At 32.2% G+C, this 22,199-nt stretch overlaps 1 protein-coding gene across 1 annotated transcript in view; it reads left to right on the top strand.

Annotated features, from left to right (window-relative positions):
• The first annotated feature begins 1,198 nt into the window (after positions 1-1,198).
• Positions 1,199-22,199, top strand: part of LOC114327660 (tubulin polyglutamylase ttll6-like) — a 39,430-nt gene continuing 18,429 nt past the window's right edge. Inside the window, exon 1 of the mRNA XM_028276332.2 lies at positions 1,199-1,628. Coding sequence (XP_028132133.2) covers positions 1,286-1,628 — 343 coding nt within the window. The 5' untranslated portion in view covers positions 1,199-1,285. The remainder of the gene's footprint in view (positions 1,629-22,199) is intronic.

Genomic DNA, 22,199 nt, shown 5'->3' with positions numbered 1-22,199 from the left:
CTGTATTGAATATTTTACCAGTTTTACTATTTCTGTTGGGTAAAAAATACCCGAGATAGAAACGTTTAAAGCTTAAATTTTTCTACGAGAACCATGCAGGCGGGGCCATTTAACCTATTATTTTTTAAAAAGTAAAGGGTTTTGAAGATTTAATTCAACGCGGTGTGATAGCCCCTGGAATTAGCTTTCAATTGGTTTTCAGGTGAACCAGATATCGTAAAAATTAATATATAAAAAAATTTTAAAAGATAAATTTTTAAAAATTTTTGGAGCATGAATTTTAATGGAGTTTACTTGTTCGGGGGCAAAGTTGATAGATATTTCTAAGTACCTTGACAAATGTTTAATAAGTTTATGTTATAAATTGCATCATTTTGCCGTTATTTAAGCTTGAATACTTAGATTTGGGTACTCGCAGAACAAAATATACATTCAATTACCTACAACTCACTTTCAGTTAGCACTAAAAGGTTTTTCTAGTAAGGAATGTATTTAGTTTTTTATTAGTTTCTCACGAAAAATTAAAATTTTTAATCTTTAATAACTAATTAAAGGTTTTGGTTTATTTTAATAACTTGTATTTTTAATATAACAAATTTTATTTAAAATTTGTTCCTTTATCGAAGTATGGGGTCATTTTTAAGAAAATAATTTTCACCACGAGAAGAGGTGGCATCCACCCCCATGGTAAAAGCGCAAGTTGGCACCATGCCACCTTTGTTCCTTGAGAAATCCTCTATCCACTCACCAATTTTCATGCATATCGATAGAGGTTCAACGAAATCGGAGGTAACAGCTCATATCCAACTTCAGTGACTGTACTATAGTCGATTATAACATTATAATTGTGTTTCAATAAAATTTTGAAATTTAAAGTTAAACTGACGAATTTTCTTTGTTATAGATATTTAAAGCGAGTTTAACTTTTCAATTTATTCAAAAAGTAAAAATATTTATCTGATAAATAAATAAATAAAACAAATCTTATTTGACGTTGCGCGTTGGTGAAACGCAGATCTACTAGTTTTTTTTGATCGAATAACTTTATTCATCAAATAAAGTACTCTTCGTCATTGGTGAAACCGGCCATTAGATTTATAATATTATACGAGTATTTCTATATTGTTTATATAAATAACAATGCAAAGTGTACTTTAAAAACTATACTGACAGATATAATATACAATATAAACAAATTTCAGTTGTCAATAAATGTGACCATGTCACAATCAAATTTATAAAATGTGTAAAAGAAGTAAACAATATATATATAAATACAAATAAAATGACTAACAGATCAAATACAACATTATACGCTAACGCTGAGTCCGATTTCTCAGATTGGTCATCTAGTGAAGAAAAAAGTCAAAGAAATACAAACTCCATAACTCTACCACTTTATACAGCGAAAAAGGATGAAAGCAGTAAGCCAAAGAAAAAGAAAAAACAACCAGTAACAGTTTGCCTCACCCATTGTAGGTACGATGTCATTCGAAGAGTTGCACAAAAGTTTGGATTCCGGGAAGTAGCTGAAGGAGAAAACTGGAACATGTATTGGATGGATTTATCTATTACAGTTGATAGATGTAAAGATATGAAAAGATTTCAAAAAATTAATCATTTTCCAGGTACTAAGATTTTGAAATTATACAGTCAAATTTTTATTATTTAGAAAATATCCGCATAACCCTTAAAGTCTAATAAATTGAGGTAAAAATAAAACAAAAATCTGTGGCTAACGGACCTGCACCAAGCCAATTTTTCACATACACACACACACACAACCCTTATACGCCCAACAATATTTAGGTTTCATGTATGCTCAAGGGTGGGTAAAAATGTCCATCTCGAAAATTGCTAGTATATTTATTGGGAGTTGTTACAAATGTCAGAGATAGATTAAACTTAACCCTTAAGTACTAACACCCCGTCTCTCAGACGGCATGCTTGTCGAAAGTGGGATCTTTCCCTTCCAAGAAAATTTTGAAGGTCACCCGTTTATGACTTTTTAAGTTGAGTTGTTCTTTAGTAGTACTGAACTCGGAAATTTGCGGCAGGTTGTTATTCGAAAGATATTTAGGCTCAAAGTGTGATTTCCGTCTAATAGACGGGGTGTTAGTGTTTGTGCCCAGTTCGTCATTACACATAATGTGTCTCAGTTCGTCAAAAAACATCAACTAAGGGAATAAAGACCCTGAGGAAACTCTTTAGAAATGGTTTGATGAGGTAGAAGACGACATAAGCGAAGTGGAATCAATTTGTGATGAAAATGTTGCCATTGACTACCATCTCTACACTGTAATAACTATAGTACCTACCTGTCAGTTTTTGTTTGTTTTAACATTTTTTAAAAACTACTTTATTTTAATTTTTCCCTATCTTTGTTTAACTCGATTATAAATTTTTATTAATATTTTTTAATTTGTTTAATTTTATCACACTTTTTTCAGGAGTAAAAAGTTACACAAACAATCCTTCCATTCTTGTTATAGTGTTTAATATTTTAATAAATACAGAAAAACTAGAATAACTACTGTGTTTTTTAGATAATAAATACTTTAAGTAAGTCATCGAGATATTTGTTTGCGTTAAAATGCCGGGTGTCCACTTATATTTCCCCCATTTTAAATGTCTATAAACCTATAACTTCTAAACGGCTTAAGATAGAAATATGCAGTTTTCGATGAAATGTTTTATTTTAGTAAAAGTTTTGTCTGAATGGATTGAATTTTTTATATCGCTTTCAAATACGAAAAGAGAAATGGCGGATTTTTGAAAAAAACGTTGTTGACTTTTTTAGTAGAAAACCCAGTATATTTTTTTGTAAATTGAAAGAAAGGTCATTCACCTATCCAGCGATATAAAGTTTTTCAAAATCGGTTGTCAAATCACTGAGTAATTAATTTTTAAAATGAGCGGTGCAACGTGGATATCACATACCTAAATAACATAACTAAGCAAAATGATATTTATGTGATTTCCACATTGCATCTTTCATTTTAAAAATTATTTGCTCAGTCATTTGACAACCGATTTTTAAAAATTTAATATCGCTGGATAGGCAAATGACCGTTTTTTCAAGCTACAGAAAAATATACTGGGTGTTTCAATAAAAATAGTCAACAACGTTTTTTTTTCCAAAAATCTGCCATTTTTTATTTAAAAGCGACATAAAAATGGTAATTTACCTAAAAACTTGAAAAAAACGGTCATTTCCCTATCCAACGATATACATTTTTTTTTAAAATCGGTGGTCAAATGACTGAGCAATTAATTTTTAAAATGAGAGATGCAATGTGAAAATCACATATAACATAATATCAATTTGCTTAATAATTATGTTATTTATGTATGTCATATCCACGTTGCACCTCTCATTTTAAAAATTAATTACTCAGTGATTTGACAGCCGATTTTGAAAAGCTTTATATCGCTGGATAGGTGAATGACCTTTCTTTCAATCTACAAAACAATATACAAGGTGTTCCATTAAAAAAAAGTCAACAACGTTTTTTCTCAAAAATCCGCCATTTTTCTTTTCGTATTTGAAAGCGATATAAAAAATTAAGTCCATTCAGACAAAACTTTTACTAAAATAAAATATTTCAGCGAAAACCGCATATTTCTATCTTGAGTCGTTTAAAAGTTATAGGCAGTTAAAATGGGGGAAAATATAAGTGGACACCCGGTATTTAACAAAACAAAAATTACCACTAAAATGTTAAACCCGTCTGGCAGGCGGTTAGCTAGTGTTTAGGTCATTGATTTAAAAGGTTAATACTTAAGGGTTAAGAATCTACTTATGTTTAAGTAATTAAAGAATCTTAAGAATACTTAGTAAACACATATTTTTCTAAAATATTAATATAAACGATTAGAGCTGGATCCCGCGTAACAAAAAAAGTTGACTAATAGCAAGCTAAAAATTTGTTAATAGCTTAACGGTGTCTAGTCGAACAAACTTTGCTGTATGGGAACACTGGAACAGAGGAAGTTTTAATTGTAAAACAGGTTAAAAATTTGGAACGTCAGACTACGAAAACGTTCCATGTATTTTGTCGGACAGAAATTCCAATTGACTTGTTACCATTTCATTAAACTCTCATGCAAAAATCAGACTGGTGTATATCACCAACTGGACATTTTAATAAGTGGAACACGAAGAACATGTCAAATGACAGGAATCATGTTGGTTAGTAATAGCAGCCTGATTTTTGCATGAGAGTTTAATGAAAGGGTAACAAATCGATTGGATGTTCCAAATTTTTAAACTTTTCCACAATTAAAGCTTCCCCTGTTCTAGTGTTCCCGCACATCAAATTTTGTCTCACTAGACACCGTTAAGCTATTAATAAATTTTCAGCTTGCTATTAATCAACTTTTTTTTGGTCCGCAAGATCCAGGTCCAGATGTACAAACCTTACGAAACGAACGAACTATTGAAAAAACAGTCTGAAATAAGAAGGCTAATCTGACTCCCAAACAACAGCGGAAGGGTGAGCCAAGTATGCTCTACCTGTTTAACTCACATACTGATGCACGTGCGTTGCATCGGAGTTGTCATTCTGAGAATCATCAATTTCAAAATCTTTGTTGTGTGGATCGGGTAAAATACAATCTTCGGTTTCGCATACATCTGAATCATTATCGTCTTACTCAATGTCTGAATCACTAGCACTATTATTCTATATCTTTGCTATTTCTAATTCCACCTTTTTATTCTGACAAATAATTGCTCATTTTAAATCAATTGCGTCCAATATTTAGTAAAAAATTTTACGAAGAGTGGACATTTTGTGCCCACGTATCTTTAACTCATGATATTACTTTAATTTTCAAAAATATCGGTAAAATCAAATTAATATTCGATAAACTGATAGTAGTCTTTTCAACAATAAATAATTTTTGAAAAATTTTGAAACACATAATAAATTTTATTGAAAAAATCCTTTGTAAAAGGTATATAAGCTTTTATTAAAATCCTTCTACATCACAACATAACGTTTTCGATTTTCTTACAAAATCATCATCAGTGTTAAAACAAACAGGTTGAATGCTAGCCGAGCCACCAAAGAAATACCAGGGTGAGAAGCCTTTAATTAGTATGTAGTTATTTTACAAATACAAACTAGGAATTATGCCCTTAGGTAAGGTATGAACACTCCCATCACATGGGATGTAAATTGAGTTGTTTTTACATTACGACAGTCTACATTATATTAAAATACATTACATTACATTACATTACATTACATTACATTACATTACATTACATTACATTACATTACATTACATTACATTACATTACATTACATTACATTACATTAGATTACTGTCGTAATATAAAGACAACAACTTAATTTACATCCCACGCGTGGCGGCTCGTGGCTTTAGGGACAGGGTCGGCAAGGTTTTGTCTCTTCAGATAGGTATGCCATCTAATTAAAAGGCTTCCATTTCATAGGGGATTTTTGGTTTTTGTTTTGTTTTATTTTTTATTTTTTTTTTATGTTATCATCCAAGAGTGTCGTATATTCGTGGAATGGGGTACCTATAGGTACGTGCCTTGCTACCGTTGCAGAATACGGGGAATGTATAATTGGTTGCCTATCGGCTAATATTCCATAGCTTCTTATTACAAGCAAATCGTCAATCTGGGGACGGCTTGCCGAAGCGGGCCTTGTAAGAATTCACACAATCGCACTCGGGTGCATAGCTATAGGATCATTAATTTGAAAAGTCTCTTACGCATAGCGCACAGGGATCACTTAACGTATCGGATCGATCGAATTCTTTTAAAAACAAAGAATAAAATTTAGTCTGTATTATCCCACAGATATTTTTTTTATTTCACAGAAACGAATATCATCAACTCTTAGTCCAGAGAAATAAGATTTTTCTCGTGACACATCCCCCTCCAGGCCGAAACCAAATTTTTTGAGTAGTATGGATATCTATATTATTAACCTATATGTTTCCTGAAGCCAATTTTGATGATGTACATAGTTATAAACAAATGAAGATCAAAAAACGCTACATTTTCGCTTTTTTCGTCTATTACCAAAAAGTTAAGCAATTTAAACAAATTTGAGTATAAGAAACTCATAAATCGTATAAAAAACTTCAACATGGCGTTCGCTGAATATGTCCATCCTTATTGGTTGCTTAGAAAATTGCAAAATAAATCATAAATTTTGAGTTTTTAAAAATATTCATAACTTATGTAAAAATTAACTTAGAACCTTCTTATTACACGGAATGCTGATACTTCTTGTACTTAAATAAATTATATTTTAAATTTCAAAGCAATTGGTCAAATAGTTTAAAAGTTATTTAATTTGTTTATCCCAAATTCATTTTTTGCAACACTACAAGTCAGAAAATTATGAGGCTACAATCATACTTCGGACAGTTTATGAAAGAAGAACATTTATACTATTACCATTATTAAAAATAAATGACAAAAAATAATTTTAAACAGTGTAAAATTATTTTGAAAGAACATGTCGATTTTTTGCTTACTTATAAACAATTAGAATAACTTTTTAACCATTACCTGTAGAAAAATTATTTTTTCATATTTAGAAAGACTGAATTTTTATACACATTTAGAAAGAAAAACAACTGTCCTAGAACAATTAGGGACAAAGTTAGCCCCCCCATTTATTTAATTCACATGTTTTTGCAAAATAATTTTGCAATATTTATAATTATTTTTTGTATTTTTTTTTAATTAAATTAATACTGTAAATTTCCTTCTTCCATAAACTATCCAAAGTATTACTGTAGCTTCATCATTTTCTGACTTACAGTGTTGCAAAAAAAATAAATTTGGGAAAAACAAATTAAATAACTTTTAAACTATTTGCCCAATTTCTTCGAAATTTAGGGTATGAATTAAGCACCATAAGTCTCAGCATTCCGTATAATAAGAAGGTTCTAAGTTAATTTTTACATAAGTTATAAATATTTAAAAAAACTCAAAATTTATGATTTATTTTGCAATTTTCTAAGCAACCAATAAGGATAGACATATTAACCCTCCGTTAGGCGCGTGGTCTACAATCGTAGACCACTCTCCTTTAAGTGGTCGCCAATTGCATAAAACCGCACATACGCCCCCATCCCGCTTAGTAGCTGTCACTAATACTTCCAACTTACTCTTCAGTTTGCTAAACACCGCCGATCTGTTTGCATTATTTTTTTACCATTATTCAAAGAGCACTGGTCTACAACCGTAGACCACGCGACTAAGCGCGTTCCAGTTTTTAGTTGTATATATAAAGCTAATATGTAGCCTGCTGTGTACATAAAGCTAATAACATAAATGAAAATGTTTCAAGAAGCGACTTCATTGAAAACTTAGCATGGGAACTAATCAAACAGCAAATTGAATATGGATCAACTATGCCTTCCCTGCTAAGAGAACTTAGACGACGAGCTCGCGTACTGCTCGGAGTTCAAGAAGTCGTACCCCCTTCCCCTAATAGTCCAACAAATTACGTGAGACGAAGTTGTATTTGTGCATGAATTTGCAATATGTCAACAAGAAGGGCATGCCAAAGATGTGACACATTTGCATTTAAGGATCATTTTGGGGATATTTGCACTGAATGTTTGACGGACTAAAATTGTGCCACTTTGACCATTTAATAGTTTTGTTCTTTTTTTACTTTTTAGTTCTATTCTTTGTTATTTATCCCTATTGGTCATTCTATAAGTTCAAAGATAAAAAATATTTTGTGTTTTTTACTAAATTGAGCTTATTTTTGTGACCATTTTCATTTACTTGCGAATAAAGACCCAAAAAATCATGACTTGGTTTTTAATTTTACCACTGTCAAAATGAGAAAAGCCAAGGAACAAAACAAATCTAATATCAAAGTGCGAACATAAATAAACATGTTATTAACCACTAATTTGTTAATTTTGCCAAAATCCGGTATTATACGACAAAAAACTCTTGGTCTACGATCGTAGACCACGCGCCTAAGCTTGTCAGCAATAACGACGCGCCTAACGTAGGGTTAAGCAAACGCCATATTGAAGTTTTTTATACCGTTTATGAGTTTCTTACTCTCAAATTTGTTTAAAATGCCTATTTTGTTAGTAATAGACGAAAAAAGCGAAAATTTACCGTTTTTTGATCTTCATTTGTTTATGACTATGTATGTATATCATCAAAATCGGCTGCAGGAAATATACAGTGTGTCAATTTTAAAACTTACAATGGCTATATCTCACGAACAAAAGCTGAAAACGAAAAATGCTTGAAACCGTTTCTAGGATAGTAAGGGGGAACTAAAATGACATGAAAGAGAACTCACCACCATCAACCCCCTAGGCCCCACCCACCACAACCAAAAAAGTTTAAATTGCAAACCCCTACTTGTGATACATCATTGAAAAGGCTATAAAAAATGCTATCCAATGGTATAAATAATAATTATACAGGGTGAAGCAATAATTGTGAAACTTTGGCTTAAATGAAAAATTTAATGAGGTTTTGTTGAACTACAAATTTGATAAAAATGTCATTTAAGTAAATGTTCAAAGTGGGTTCCGTTGTTTTGTAAACAATAATACAGTCTATTTTCAAATTCTGCACGAAATTTGACAAATGTTTTTCTAGTAATAGGGCGACATGCTTGAGTAATTATTTCTCGCAATTTCCCAAGTGACGCAAGTTAAGTTTTATAAACAACTGATTTAAGGCAAAAATGGCAAATTAAGTTTTAATTAACAAAAAAAAAGGACGAGCGGACACTTACCATTTAAAATAATAGTCCGGGAGATAGCATTACAAATACAAAAATCACAGTAAGCCAGCTGATATTAACACCCTGTAAAATTATTATTTGTACCATTGGATAGTACTTTTTATGATAGGATAGTATATTACTTTTTTCTATGGGGTTACCCTAAATCGGTTGTTTATAAAACTCAACTTGCTTCACTTGGGGAATTGCGAGAAAGAATTACTCAAGCATGTCGCTCTGTTACTAGAACATTTGCTAAATTTCGTGCAGAATTTGAAAATAGGCTGTATTATTGTTTGCCAAACAACGGAATTCACATTAAATATTTACTTAATTGACATTTTTAATAAATTTGTAATTCAACAAAACCTTATTAAATTTTTCATTTAAGCCACAGTTTCACAATTATTGCTTCACCCTGTATAATTATTATTTATACCATTGAATAGTATTTTTTATAGCCTTTTCAATGATGTATCTCAAGTAGGGGTTTGCAATTTAAACTTTTTTGATTGTGATGGGTGGGGCCTAGGGGGTTGATGGGGGTGAGTTCTCTTTCATGTCATTTTAGTTCCCCCTTACTATCCTAGAAACGGTTTCAAGCATTTTTCGATATCAGCTTTTGTTCGTGAGATATAGCCATTGTAAGTTTTAAAATTGACACACTGTATAGGTTATTATTATAGATGTCCATATTACTCAAAAAATTTGGTTTCGGCCTGGAGGGGGTTGTGTCACCAACCGGCTACTTTTTTTCCTTATTTCTCTGAACTATCTGATTAAATTAAATATTTAAAAATATATATAATGTGTCCATAAATATGTGGGTCGGCACTGCCGACCCTGACCAGCCGCCACTGATCCCACGTGATGGGAAGGTTCATACCATACCTAAGGGCACAATTCCTTATTAATTATATACAGCTCATGGAATTTTAAGAAAATGTGCATTTTTGTAAAATTCCTACATACCATTTAAAGCAGTCATGTCAAAGATACGGCCCGCGATCGCAATGTGTCACAGAAAGAAGAATCATGTTTTTTAGAGCTTTTAGACTTCACTCGATTGCTCTACGGAAGTTTTAAAATGCGTACACTACACTACATTTATAAGTCATTTCAAAGGCAGCGCGTGCCTAGACAAGCGAGAGAGATAGACAGTAACACCATTTCTTAGCGGAAACACCCTATTATTTTTGTTGAGAACAATAGAATCTTCCATGCGCTTCGAGTCTAGACTAGAACCTTCCTTATCGATATAAAAGAAGTGCGTCGACGTGTCACGTGAGTCAGTTGCGAAGTAGTGGTTGAGAAGGTATTGTACATTTGTTTGTGTCGTGCGTGTGCGATATCCATAATTGTGTCGAGTTCCATATTTGTTACGATTTCGGCATAATGTCACAAAAACGTAAAGTTGATAGTGAACGTAGAGTTTTTCAGTCTAAATGGGAAAATGCATATTTTTTCATAGAATGGAAAGGTAAACCACTGTGTTTGATTTACAATCAAACAGTTGCTGTTTGTAAGGAGTTTAACTTGAAGAGACACTATGATACGAATCATAAATCAAAATTCGATTGTTACACTGAAAAAATAAGAATGGACAGATTGTCATCTTTAAAATCTAAACTTCAAGGTCAACAATCGATGTTTACTAAAGCTAATACTGAGAGCGAAGATGCCCTGAAATCAAGTTTTATTATTGCATTAGAAATCGCGAAGAGATCAAAACCTTTCACTGATGGTGATTTTATTAAAGACTGTATGTTGAAAGTTGCCGATGTTTCATTTCCATTTCAAAAGTCAATAATTCAAAATATTTCGCTGTCAAGAAACACTGTTGCTTCAAGAATAAATGATTTATCTCAAAATTTGGTTCTTCAACTGAAGGAGAAAATTAAGGAATTTACAAACTTTTCACTGGCTGTTGATGAGAGCACTGATACTGTTAATACAGCTCAACTTGCTGTTTTTATACGAGGTATTAACAGTAACTTTGAAATAACTGAAGAACTATTAAAGTGCGTTCCATTGACAGGTACTACAACAGCAAATGATATTTATTCTGCATTGGAGCATTTGATGGCAGAATATGGACTCTATTATTGGAATATACTTAGCAGCACAACTACGGATGGCGCTCCTGCCATGGTTGGCCAACATTCGGGCGTTGTAACTAAATTAAAACAAAACATCAGGAAATTTTGTGGGATTTCACTGTATAATTCACCAGGAATCATTGGCATCCAAACATTTAAAAATGGACCATGTCATGCAACCTATAATTAAAATAGTAAATTTTATAAGGAGCAGAGGACTAAATCACCGACAGTTCAGGCAGTTTTTACAAGATTTGGACGAAAAGTTTTCTGATGTCCCTTATTTCACCGAAGTTCGTTGGCTCAGTCGAGGAGTAGTTTTAGAAAGATTTTTTGCATTACGTGACCCTATTCAAGCTTTCATGTTAGAAAAAGGCAACCCAATTGATTATGACAATGACTGGTGGGTTGATTGTGCCTTTTTGGTAGATATGAATAAACACTTGACTGATCTGAATGTAAAGTTACAGGGTAAAAATCTGATTGTCACTCAAATGTACTCATGTATTCAAGCCTTTGAAACAAAGTTGAGGCTGTGGGAAAATCAGGTAAAAATCAAACTTTGGATCATTTCCCTCATTTAAAATCATTTGGCACAGTGGATCAAAAAAAATTTGATCAATATTCTCAACTTCTGCAAAATCTTATCACGGAATTCAACAATCGTTTTGAAGACTTCCACAAAATGAATGAAATGGAATTCCCAATTTTCAACAATCCATTCAATTTTGAAGCTTCACAGGCACCAGTTCATTTGCAAATGGAGTTGATAGATCTTCAATCGGACAGTATTTTGAAAGAAAAATTTAAAGAGGTTAACGCACTTACATTTTATACACAATATTTCAAGAGTTTGGATAACTACCCGGAATTAAAAAAGCATGCAGCACGCATTCTGTGCATGTTTGGTAGCACCTATTTATGTGAGCAGATGTTTTCCGTCATGAAAATAAATAAGAACAAACATCGCACAAGACTTACAAATGAACATCTCCAATCAATTCTTAAAATAAATACAACGAATATGATACCTGACATCAATGAGCTTGTCAAAAACAAGAGAAGTCAGGTATCTGGATCCTCGAGCTCAAAATAATTACCCTCTTTTATAACTTTGATATGATTTTTAAGAACCGTATATTATAAGTATACTATTAAATAAAATGTTATAATAATTCAGTACATTTTTTTTTATTTGAATCTGGCCCGCCGACACATTCTGAATTTAATATATGGCCCTCTGCAAAATTGAGTTTGACACCCCTGATTTAAAGGATTCTCACCCTGGTATTTCCTGGTGGCTTAGCTAGAACTCAACCTGTTTATTTTAACACTGATGATGTAAGAAAATGGAAAACGTTCTGTTAAGAGGTAGCCCTTAAATGGATTTTAATAAAAGTTTTAAACCTTTTACAAAGGATTTTTTCAATGAAATTTTGTGATACAGTCCACTACTGGAAAATTATTTCTTTTTCTTGTGGATTTTACATAATAAATAATAATATGTTACACGGGAATACAAGTTACGTGGGCATTTTTTACCCACCGTTGGGCGTTTGAGGGTTAACCTCGAAGGTCATTAGCGGGACAACGAAAACACAATTAGTGTACAAAGTATCAAATCAGGTAGGTACACTATATCTAACTTGCTAAGTTACAATTTGACCAAACCTTCCTAATACGTAGTCAAACGACTATAAGTGAGATTATAGTAGTCTCCCAAATTGTGTTGATTTGCCTTAGTATAAAGTTTGTCCTCGAAACGTCCGCTTGTTAGGTCAGTATTCGTTTATGAGGACTAAGTGTCCGCATGCGAGCATTTGTGTACCAAGCTTGTGGGGCAAAGATTACTTTTATATTCGGATTTTATAACATTTTAAAGGTAATTGTAGTATTTTTATTTAGAAATAAATCAAAACGGGAACTGGTGTATGTTTTCAAAGACTGATAGTGTGTAAATAAATTTATTAAAAGTACTTTCAGCATTTTTAATGCCATCATCAGAGCTATCCTATAAAAAAACTAAGTTGAAGAATCTTATTCATAAAAAGTTATAAAGTGAAACTTACGTCTTATGGTTGTAAATACTTCAAATGAAAAAAAAAAAACTTCGAACAAACACATTCTCGCCACACAGATCTCACCACTGGTCAGGGTAAAAACCCTTGAAGAAATATAAAATATCAAATTTAATGTGTTTACTGATAATGTGTTTAAGCAGTTACTGATAATAAGACGACAGGATGCTGACGGAAACAAGAGTTCCTAGCGGCATCTGTGTTATTAAAATTACTTAGAAATTTGAAATTTTTAAGTTTTAAGTTTTTAAGTTTTTTCAAATTTTTAAGTAATTTTAATAACACAGATGCCGCTAGGAACTCCTGTTTCCGTCAGCATCCTGTCGTCTTATTGTTAGTAACAGCTGCTGATTGTAAAAATGGTAGCCATTTTTTAAAAAACACATTAAATGTGATATTTTATATATTCATGGGTTTTTACCCTGACCAGTGGTTAGATCCCTTGTTTAATTTTTAATAGTAGATTGTGTTTGTTCGAAGTTTTCTCTTTATTTGAGGTATTTACAGCCATAAGACGTAAGTTTCACTTTATAATTTTTTACGAATAAGATTCTTCAACTTAGTCTTTTTATAGGATAGCTCTGATGATGGCATTAAAAATGCTGAAAGTGCTTAGCTGACATTAATATTTACACACTATCAGTCTTTGAAAACATACACCAGTTCCGGTTTTGATTTATATATATAGAAGTGTGTTCAAGTCAAACATTCTTTTTCTATTTATTTAGAAATAGTTTGTAAAAAATACTCTCTGTTCTTGAAAAAATTAAAAAGAATATTGAGAAAAGTTATGTGTGAAGTCTTGTCTGAAGATTATATTCAGGAACAAATTGATTTAGATAATGAAGAAGAAGATTTAAATGAAGTTGGTGAAGTTGAAGTCGACATTTCCGATGATACAGAGTAGGAAATTTCTGATTTCGATGAAAATGCCTGAAACTCCTACTCCCACATTTATTGGCAAATGTAACATATTATGGACCAAACATCCTCAACCAAGGCACGGTAGAACTAGGGCAGAGAACTTAACCCATTTACGGACAAAGGTGCGTAAACGCAACCTTTATTGTCAATTTTTTTGGCCTGAGGATAATTTTTCTAATAATTACTTTTTGTTTAAATAACATCTCAATAAAGTATCATTTTTCTTTAAAAAAAAATAGTACTTTTTAAATATTTTAAGATTATTATAAATTTTCATAATTTCATGATTTATGCAAATCTTCATACACAATTTTTTCCGAAACTAATTATAAAGATAATTCATATTTTGTATGCTATAGTTGTAAATATATGTTGAAATTTTTATTATTCTAAAACTTGTTCATTCATTCTTAAAAATTAGGCCTATAATTGCATGTTTATACGAAGGGTGCATAATAGGGTGGTTAGAAAAAAAATTTTTTTTCTTATTTCAGATCGCTATAGTGCGCAAAAGTTGCCATTGGTATAGACTTGAAAAAAGCACTAATTATTATTTTTTTATTAATTTGTCTTCCGGTCGCGCAATGCCATCGAAATTAGCAAAAATTTTGAAAACCTTAATTTTTCATATTGTTTTTTAAACAGGCCAGATGGTTTTAATTGCGTTCCTATACCATAAATTAACTACTAAAGGTATGTAAAATCAATATAAATGCACCTATTATACATTTGTATCATATCTTCCGGTCGCGCAAAATAATACAAAATTAGTAATTTTTGCAAAATTTTGAAGTTTGACTGTTTAGTACAATTCGTCGCCTTAGTACTATAACTTGATAACTCCAAAACTGACGTTTTTGAGATAACTAGTTCACAAGATGTATTTTATTTGCCTCCATGTTATGTAAAAACTCGATAGCTCACTTCAAACGGGTTAAGTATTTATTAATGATTGACGAAAGTTGATAAAACTCAAATGCCAATAATATTCAGTGCTAAAACTTGACAAGATAAGTTATGAAGCTATTATTTAATCGAAATAATCGTGAATACGACATACACTGAATGCTATAACTAGATAACTCGAGTTATCTAGTTTTAGCACGTGTTTTTCTGAAACCATTGAACTTACCACATAATTGCTATCTGTTTATTCGGTTCATTTTAATGCAAGAATTCGAGAATTGTTAGCAGATCTGGCAACCCCCATGGCAGAGGGCTAATTTTCAACAAAATAATGTTTAAAATATTAGTTGTGTTAAAAAGTTCACTTATATGCGACTTAGCACAACATGCGACATTACCAAATGTTAACATTATGGTAGTGCTAAAAGTTGATAATTTTAATTTTTCATGTTTTTTTTCCATATTGGAAAACAAATTTACACCATATTCCTAAATAGATCAGTTGCAAAAAAGTTAAGGAACAGTATTTTAGAGCCGCAGAGTGAATTCCGTATTTACCAACATCATGGTAGCAGCACAAATATCTTTAAAATCTTTAAACTCGTTTATCTCAAAACTACTACTTTCGAGTTATCAAGTTATAGTATTAAGGCGACGAATTTAATCATACGACTTTTACAGATGCTACAGTTTAATTCAATTACAATAATATATTTAAAATCCAAGCATATAAGATACATTTTGATATTCAAGTGGAATTCGGTCGCGCAGCTTCGTCAAAAATAGCGGACTACTGAGAGGCGAGGCGAGAGTGACGAATGCCAGCGAAGCTAGCGCAGACACAAATACAGATACATGTGGGAAGACCTCTACAATGGAGTATTTGTCTTCTCCATTACAACGAACTTCTATTCCGCCACCTTTTCCAACACTTAGATAGAACTTCAACAGGCACTATAGGATATCCGGACCGATTGGAAAGGCCCTACCTGATTGTGAAAGACTACCAGTTGTTGTTGATTTTAATCGTCGGCATCTTTGAGCTATGCAATAATGTGGTTCTAATATAGCCGTCTCTGGAACTGTGTCCACACACTTTACTTGAAGCTTCGGTCACTAGCTTAACGCATCTTTCAACTGCCTGTCTATGGCATGGCAAATTATCTATACTCATAACAAGCTTGAAATCATTGCTCACATACTGTTTTATCTCTTCATTAGTCAATGTTCTTAGCAGTAGAGGGGAGTCAGTGTACTGGTGTTCCATTTGATAATTTCGTAATACTATTTAGATTCATAATTTAAGTTTGGGGGTTTAAAGATTCTGATAGAGTCACTTTCAGATATTGCTTGATTTTCCTTCATGATACACCTAAAGCCCAGCTCTCGGACATGGTTTCTGTCATCAGTTACTATAGCCAAAAGTAAATTTTCGGGATGGGCAAAGTAAGCATTCCGTTGTAAAACGGGATCAACAAATTGAAGCAGCTCTTCTGGTAAATACCTTGAAGATTCAATGATTTTGTAATCATGTCTAGGCCCATCTGTGAATTTGTGGTTTATTTTTGTGGCAAACCACATAGGCATATTATAACATTTGAGAATGAATGTGACAATCTCTCTCAGATTTTCAGAAGGGTTGGACACACTGATGTAGAAACGCAAAACTAGGTTTGCAGTAGTAACCCATCTTGAATGTGACGTTGGGCTAGGCTCACGTACCCACTACAAAGTCTTCTGAACAATGTCCTGACTTGATGACTTCTGATGTCTCAAGCAAGTAAAATTATAGGTGCTTGCTAAGAATACGCTTGTCAACTTTTGGAATTTCACAATCAATAGGAATAAAATCAATAAGTGGTAGTCTTTCACAATCAGGTAGGGCCTTCCCAATTGGTCCGGAATATCCTATTGGGCCTGTTGTATTTTCATCTAAGTGTTGAAAAAAGTGGTGAAATGGCAGTTCGTTGTAATGGAGAAGACAAATACTCCATTGTAGAGGTATTCCCACATATATCTTTACTTGCGGCTACGCGCGCTTCGCTGGCATTCGTCACTTTCGCCTCGCCTCTCGGTAGTCTGCTGTTTTTGACGAAGCTGCGCGACCGAATAACAATTGAATATCAAAATTTATCTTATATGCGTGGATTTTAAATATATTATTATAATTGAATTAAACTATACCACCTCTAAAAGTCGGATGATTAAATTGTACCACAGGGTCAAACTTCGAAATTTTGCAAAAACTACTAATTTTACTCATTTTGTATTATGTTACGCGACGGGAAGTTATGAAACAAATGTATAATAAGTGCATTTATATTGATTTTACATACTTTTAGTAGTTAATTCATGGTATAGGAACGCAATTAAAACCATCTGGCCTGTTTAAAAAAAAATATGAAAAATTAAGGTTTTTCACAATTTTTGCTAAATTCGATGGCATTGCGCGACCGGAAGACAAATTAATAAAAAAATAATAATTAGTGCTTTTTTCAAGTCTATACCAATGGCAACTTTTGCGCACTATAGCGATCTGAAATAAGAAAAAAAGTTTTTTTCGAACCACCCTAGTGCGTAAACGCACCTTTGGCGGAAACCATACTATATTTTTTTCGTTAGACGTCATTACGCTTCGTTCACTATTTATAGAATTTCTATGTGCTGTAAACGTTATATTTGTTTTCTTTTTAACTTGAATCAGTTTGACAGTTTATTTGTGTTTATTTGTTTTACATTTCATATAAATTAAAATGAGTTGTGTGGGGAAGTGAATGAGAATTCTGATGATTCTGGTTATGATATTCCTCTGAACCACAGATCAAAACGTCCAAAGGAAAAAAGCAAAAATAAAAAATCCAAATTTGTCCAAAGTTGGGTAAAACCAGATACTGCTTCGTACCCATCAGTAATTCAACATCAGTCTGATCGATATTTAGAAAATATAAAAGCTAAAAATGAAGGCAAGTCATCTATTAAAGTTTTTTTTACCCTGTTTTGACAGAGAAGTAGTTCAGAGCATTCGATATTTTACAAAAAATATTTTTACATCGCAGAATGTCCGTCAGGATTTTGAAATGAATGACATAGACTTAAAAAAAATTGATTAGCATATGTATATTATCTGGTTATTACACTCTGCCTCAAGTTGATTTGTATTGGTCGAAGGATGAGGATAAAGAAGCATGAGCATTATAAGAGAAAGCATTAGCCGATATAGATGGAAAATTTTTAAAGTTAAGAATGATTCTAAAATTTCCCAAGTGTTTATTCGAGATTGGGTCTTTACTTACTAAAATATAGTGGACATGTAGAGAATAGTTAAGAAACTGCTACATCAGTGTCAAACTAAGTAAATGGACGTTCAATCTAAATTTGCTTTACTAGTCCTGTCGCCAGTGGGGGTACAACGGCCTCCTTAATTCAGATGGACTTACCCAAGTTTTTTTTTATGTATCTTGACCCGTAGAACATGAATTTTTTGGGTAACAGTCGATCCGGATGTCGATAAGATTGTTATAAGCAAAGAAGCAATCACATAACAGCCATTTTTCGCAAAACAAAACATTGATTTGTATTGTTTGGGTCATTCTAAACAAAAAATGTTTTTACAAGTTTTTTCGTAGGATGCATAGTTTTCGACATAAAGTCGGTTGAAATTTCAAAAAATCGAAAAATTGCAATTTTTGAACTCGAATAACTTTTGATTGAAAAATAAAATATCAATTCTGCTTACCGCGTTTGAAAGTTCAAGTCAAATTCTATCGGTTTTGATTACTTTAATTGCTAAGGATTAATTTTTTTATTGTTAAACAAAGCTATAAACACGTAGTGATTGAATAATGTTTTCAATGCATTTCCCATTTGAAATCGAACGAGTAGGCGCGCATACCAACGGCGGATCCAGCAACCTTGCAAGGTGGGGGCAATGAAATACAAATTTTCTCGTGACTGGCGTACGCAGGACTCTTTTTCGGGATGGGCTGTTATTTTCTTATTCTTCATGTATCATGTCCTTTCAGAACGTTGGTTACCATCATAGGTATCTTAATTTTATTTATTGCCACCCTAAATCAACCATGCTTCTTCGTCCTGGACTGTGTTTTCCTGCTATTTTTACTTGAATAATATTTTGTACTTATATTTGGGACCTCTCATTAAACGTCAGAAATAAATAATCCAGCTATCTCTTATTGATGCTTTTTATAATCGCAGTAGTCTTGCTGAGACATTCTAGTATTGTGGAGTTTCGAATCTTCTCCATTCAATAAACTTTGAAAATTCTTCTATTATATCCTATTTCGAGAGCCCCAAGACCATTTAGATCCATTTTATTCACAGTCCAAGACTCGACACCATACAGTAAGACCGAGAACACGTAGCAGCAAAGTAGTCGGATCCTTAATGCCAATTTTAGGTCTCTGTTACATAATACTTTGGATATCCTTCTAAAAGCGGCTCTTATTCGGGGGGTTTTATTAAATAATCAAATTACCATAACATAGCACCAGCAATCACTATTTTTATCTGGTCTTTGGCATTGAATTGAATAGATGGCAATAAACAGATTTATTGTGGGACTCTTTCATTTATTATGTTCCAAAGACTTTTAATAATTTTCGATTTCAAGGAATTCTGCCATATTTATGTTTCAGTTATTCAGTTATCAACATGACACCAAATTCACTATTTATGTTCAATCGTAATCTCTTTCTTAAAAACAGTGTCAGTAGATACCAGGCGAGGTCTCAAGGAGGGGGCAATTGACTCCATTGACCCCCCCTTGGATCCGCGTCTGGCGCATACAGACAATTTCTACGTAGATTACGTACATTGAAACGCATGCATTGGGCACGGGAAACACTATTTGTTTATGGCTTTGTTTAACAAATAAAAACTTAATTTTTAGCAATGCAAATAATCAAATCCGATAGAATTTGACTTGAACTTTCAAATGCAGTAAGCAGAATTGCTATTTTACTTTTTAATCTAGTTATTCGGATTCAAAAATTGCACTTTTTCGATTTTTTGAAAGTTCAACCGCGTTTATCTCTAAAACTATGCATCCTACGAAAAAACTTTTAAGACCATTTTTTGCTGAGAATTATCTAGAGAATACAAAAAAAGTTTTGTTTTGCGAAAAATCGCTGTTATGTAATTCCTTAAGTTCTTTGTTCATAACAAACTTATCGACATCCGGATCAACTGTTACACAAAAAATTCGTATTCTACGGGTCAAAATACACAAAAAAAAACTTGGGTACGTCCATCTGAATTAAGGAGGCCGTTGTACCCCCCTGGCGACAGGACTACACCAGATGAAACTAGATTCTAGAATATTGGCCATAATAAAAAGACACGATAATAGCGCAAGAAAAAAAATTTCATCTTAAAATTTAATTTACATTTAAGATTCGATATGTTCCTTTATTAAAAATTGTACCCGTATTCGGCCAAAAGTGCGTATACGCACCCATCTGTTTTTCCTTACTTTAGAAGAAGAAATACATATTTTTTAGTTGTAAAGGCTATAGCGGAATAAGATGGTCAAAAATGCCCCCGCACCCATCAGCCCCGCTACTTATGTTTTCGATAAAGGATATAAAATTATGCCCTCATGCAAATTTTTAGCTTCCCAGAGGTCCTAAAACGTTCTTAAATCGAAAAAAGAAGAATTTTTAGGTTTTATTTCTTTGTAAGCGTAATTTTACTTTAAAAAATCTGAAAAAAATCAAGAGGTTGTATCTTTAGAATACAAAACAACCTAATTTTTTTCAGATTTTTGTAAAAAATAAGCCTAGGAAAAATTTTTGAAATTTTCAAATTATGATAATATGATTTGGCCAACTTTTAAATTGTATTTTTTTTAGTAATTTTTGCCGTTCTTTTAAATGGCAGAGGCAGAATTTTTAATATCTGAGCGGAAAGACCGAAAATATAGAAGAAACCGTTTTTGGCTGTCTCGAGATGCATCTCGGGACAGCCAATTTTAGGATTTAGGATCCTGACTACAACAACTGAAAAAGCAACTAAAATTATGAATTTTGTCATAAAATCTGGTATGTAGGGTTATAATAATATTTGAAACAACTTTTCCAAATAACTTTTATCGATATCTGTAACGCGAAGCAAATCGAATCGCATATCGAAAATTCACCCTGTTTGTGGATTCGCAGTAGGCCGCGTTTAAAATTTAAAGTTCAGTTGACTATTTTAAAAATTGTGAATCATCAACCTGCATGACTGTGCAAAATTTAAAATCTGTATATATTTTGATAGCCGAAACATAGGGGTGTCTTCATCGTAAATGCAACACACTGTATCTTATCAATTTGATAATTTATTGCAACTAATATAGTCGTATTTTTTATAGATTCAAAATATACAATCAAAATACTGACTAATTCACTAATTTTATTATAAAAAGTTCAAATTGATTGCATTGAAGTATTGAACCAATTAATAATGTCGTGTATTAATAATTAATGTGTATTAATAATGTTTAGTGTATATAATTATGTGTAATAATATAATATAATATACAGAGTGAGTTTTATGCATGGAAATCCTCAATTATCTCCGAAATGGCTTGCACGATTTTTATGGATTGTGGTGGGTTGGGGTTTTCTAATGTGGCCGATATTATAGTAATACTTACATTGTTGTCAGATCTTCCGTTTTTCTGAAAATCTAATTAACTTTGTTATTTCAAATGGAACACCCTGTATATTTTTTGCGTTTTGAAGTCCGTAATAAATACTGATTATTTTCCATGTTTAATTCCCTATACATAAAGGCCATAATTTCGGAGTTATTGCTACATTTATTTAAAAAAACTTTTTAAACAAATTATAAAAATCTATTTTTTTGGCTTGCGTAGACATTATTTTACGTTCTTTGGACCATTGGGAACAGAAAAGTTCTCTTGTAATTTTTCTCTAAAGTTAATCGTTTTCGAGTTATAAATAATTTAAACTGAAAAGAAATCGAATAATTACGATTTTCAAGGTTAAAAAACACAAATCAAAAATATTATTTTTGAAACTGCCAAGTATAGAAATTCAATCTAAAGCCTTATTTTATCAGTTGCCAATAAGTAATTAGAGCTTGTTTCATTCTAAAATTTTGTTTTTAGTTGTTAATGCAGCCCGATCGCCCGTCCTCTCATATGCGCTTCATTAACATTTATTAAAAAGCAATGTTTTAGAATAAAACGAGCCAAAAAATTTTATAGCCAGCCCCTGGAAGAAGGGTTTGGGTACTCCGCAGTTTCAAAAATTATGTTTTTTATTTTTGTTTTTGAACCTTGAAAAATTACAAAAGTACTTTTTTTGTTCCCAATGATCCAAAAAACGTAAAATAATGTTTACACGGGCCAAAAAATTAATGTTTATAATTTCTTTAAATTTTTTTAAATAAATGTAGCAATACCT

The sequence above is a fragment of the Diabrotica virgifera genome, chromosome 7, assembly GCF_917563875.1.
Source record: "Diabrotica virgifera virgifera chromosome 7, PGI_DIABVI_V3a".
Taxonomy (NCBI): Eukaryota; Metazoa; Arthropoda; class Insecta; order Coleoptera; family Chrysomelidae; genus Diabrotica; species Diabrotica virgifera.
The sequence above is the reverse complement of the archived record's forward strand: the minus strand, read 5'-3'. Positions and strand labels throughout refer to the sequence as shown.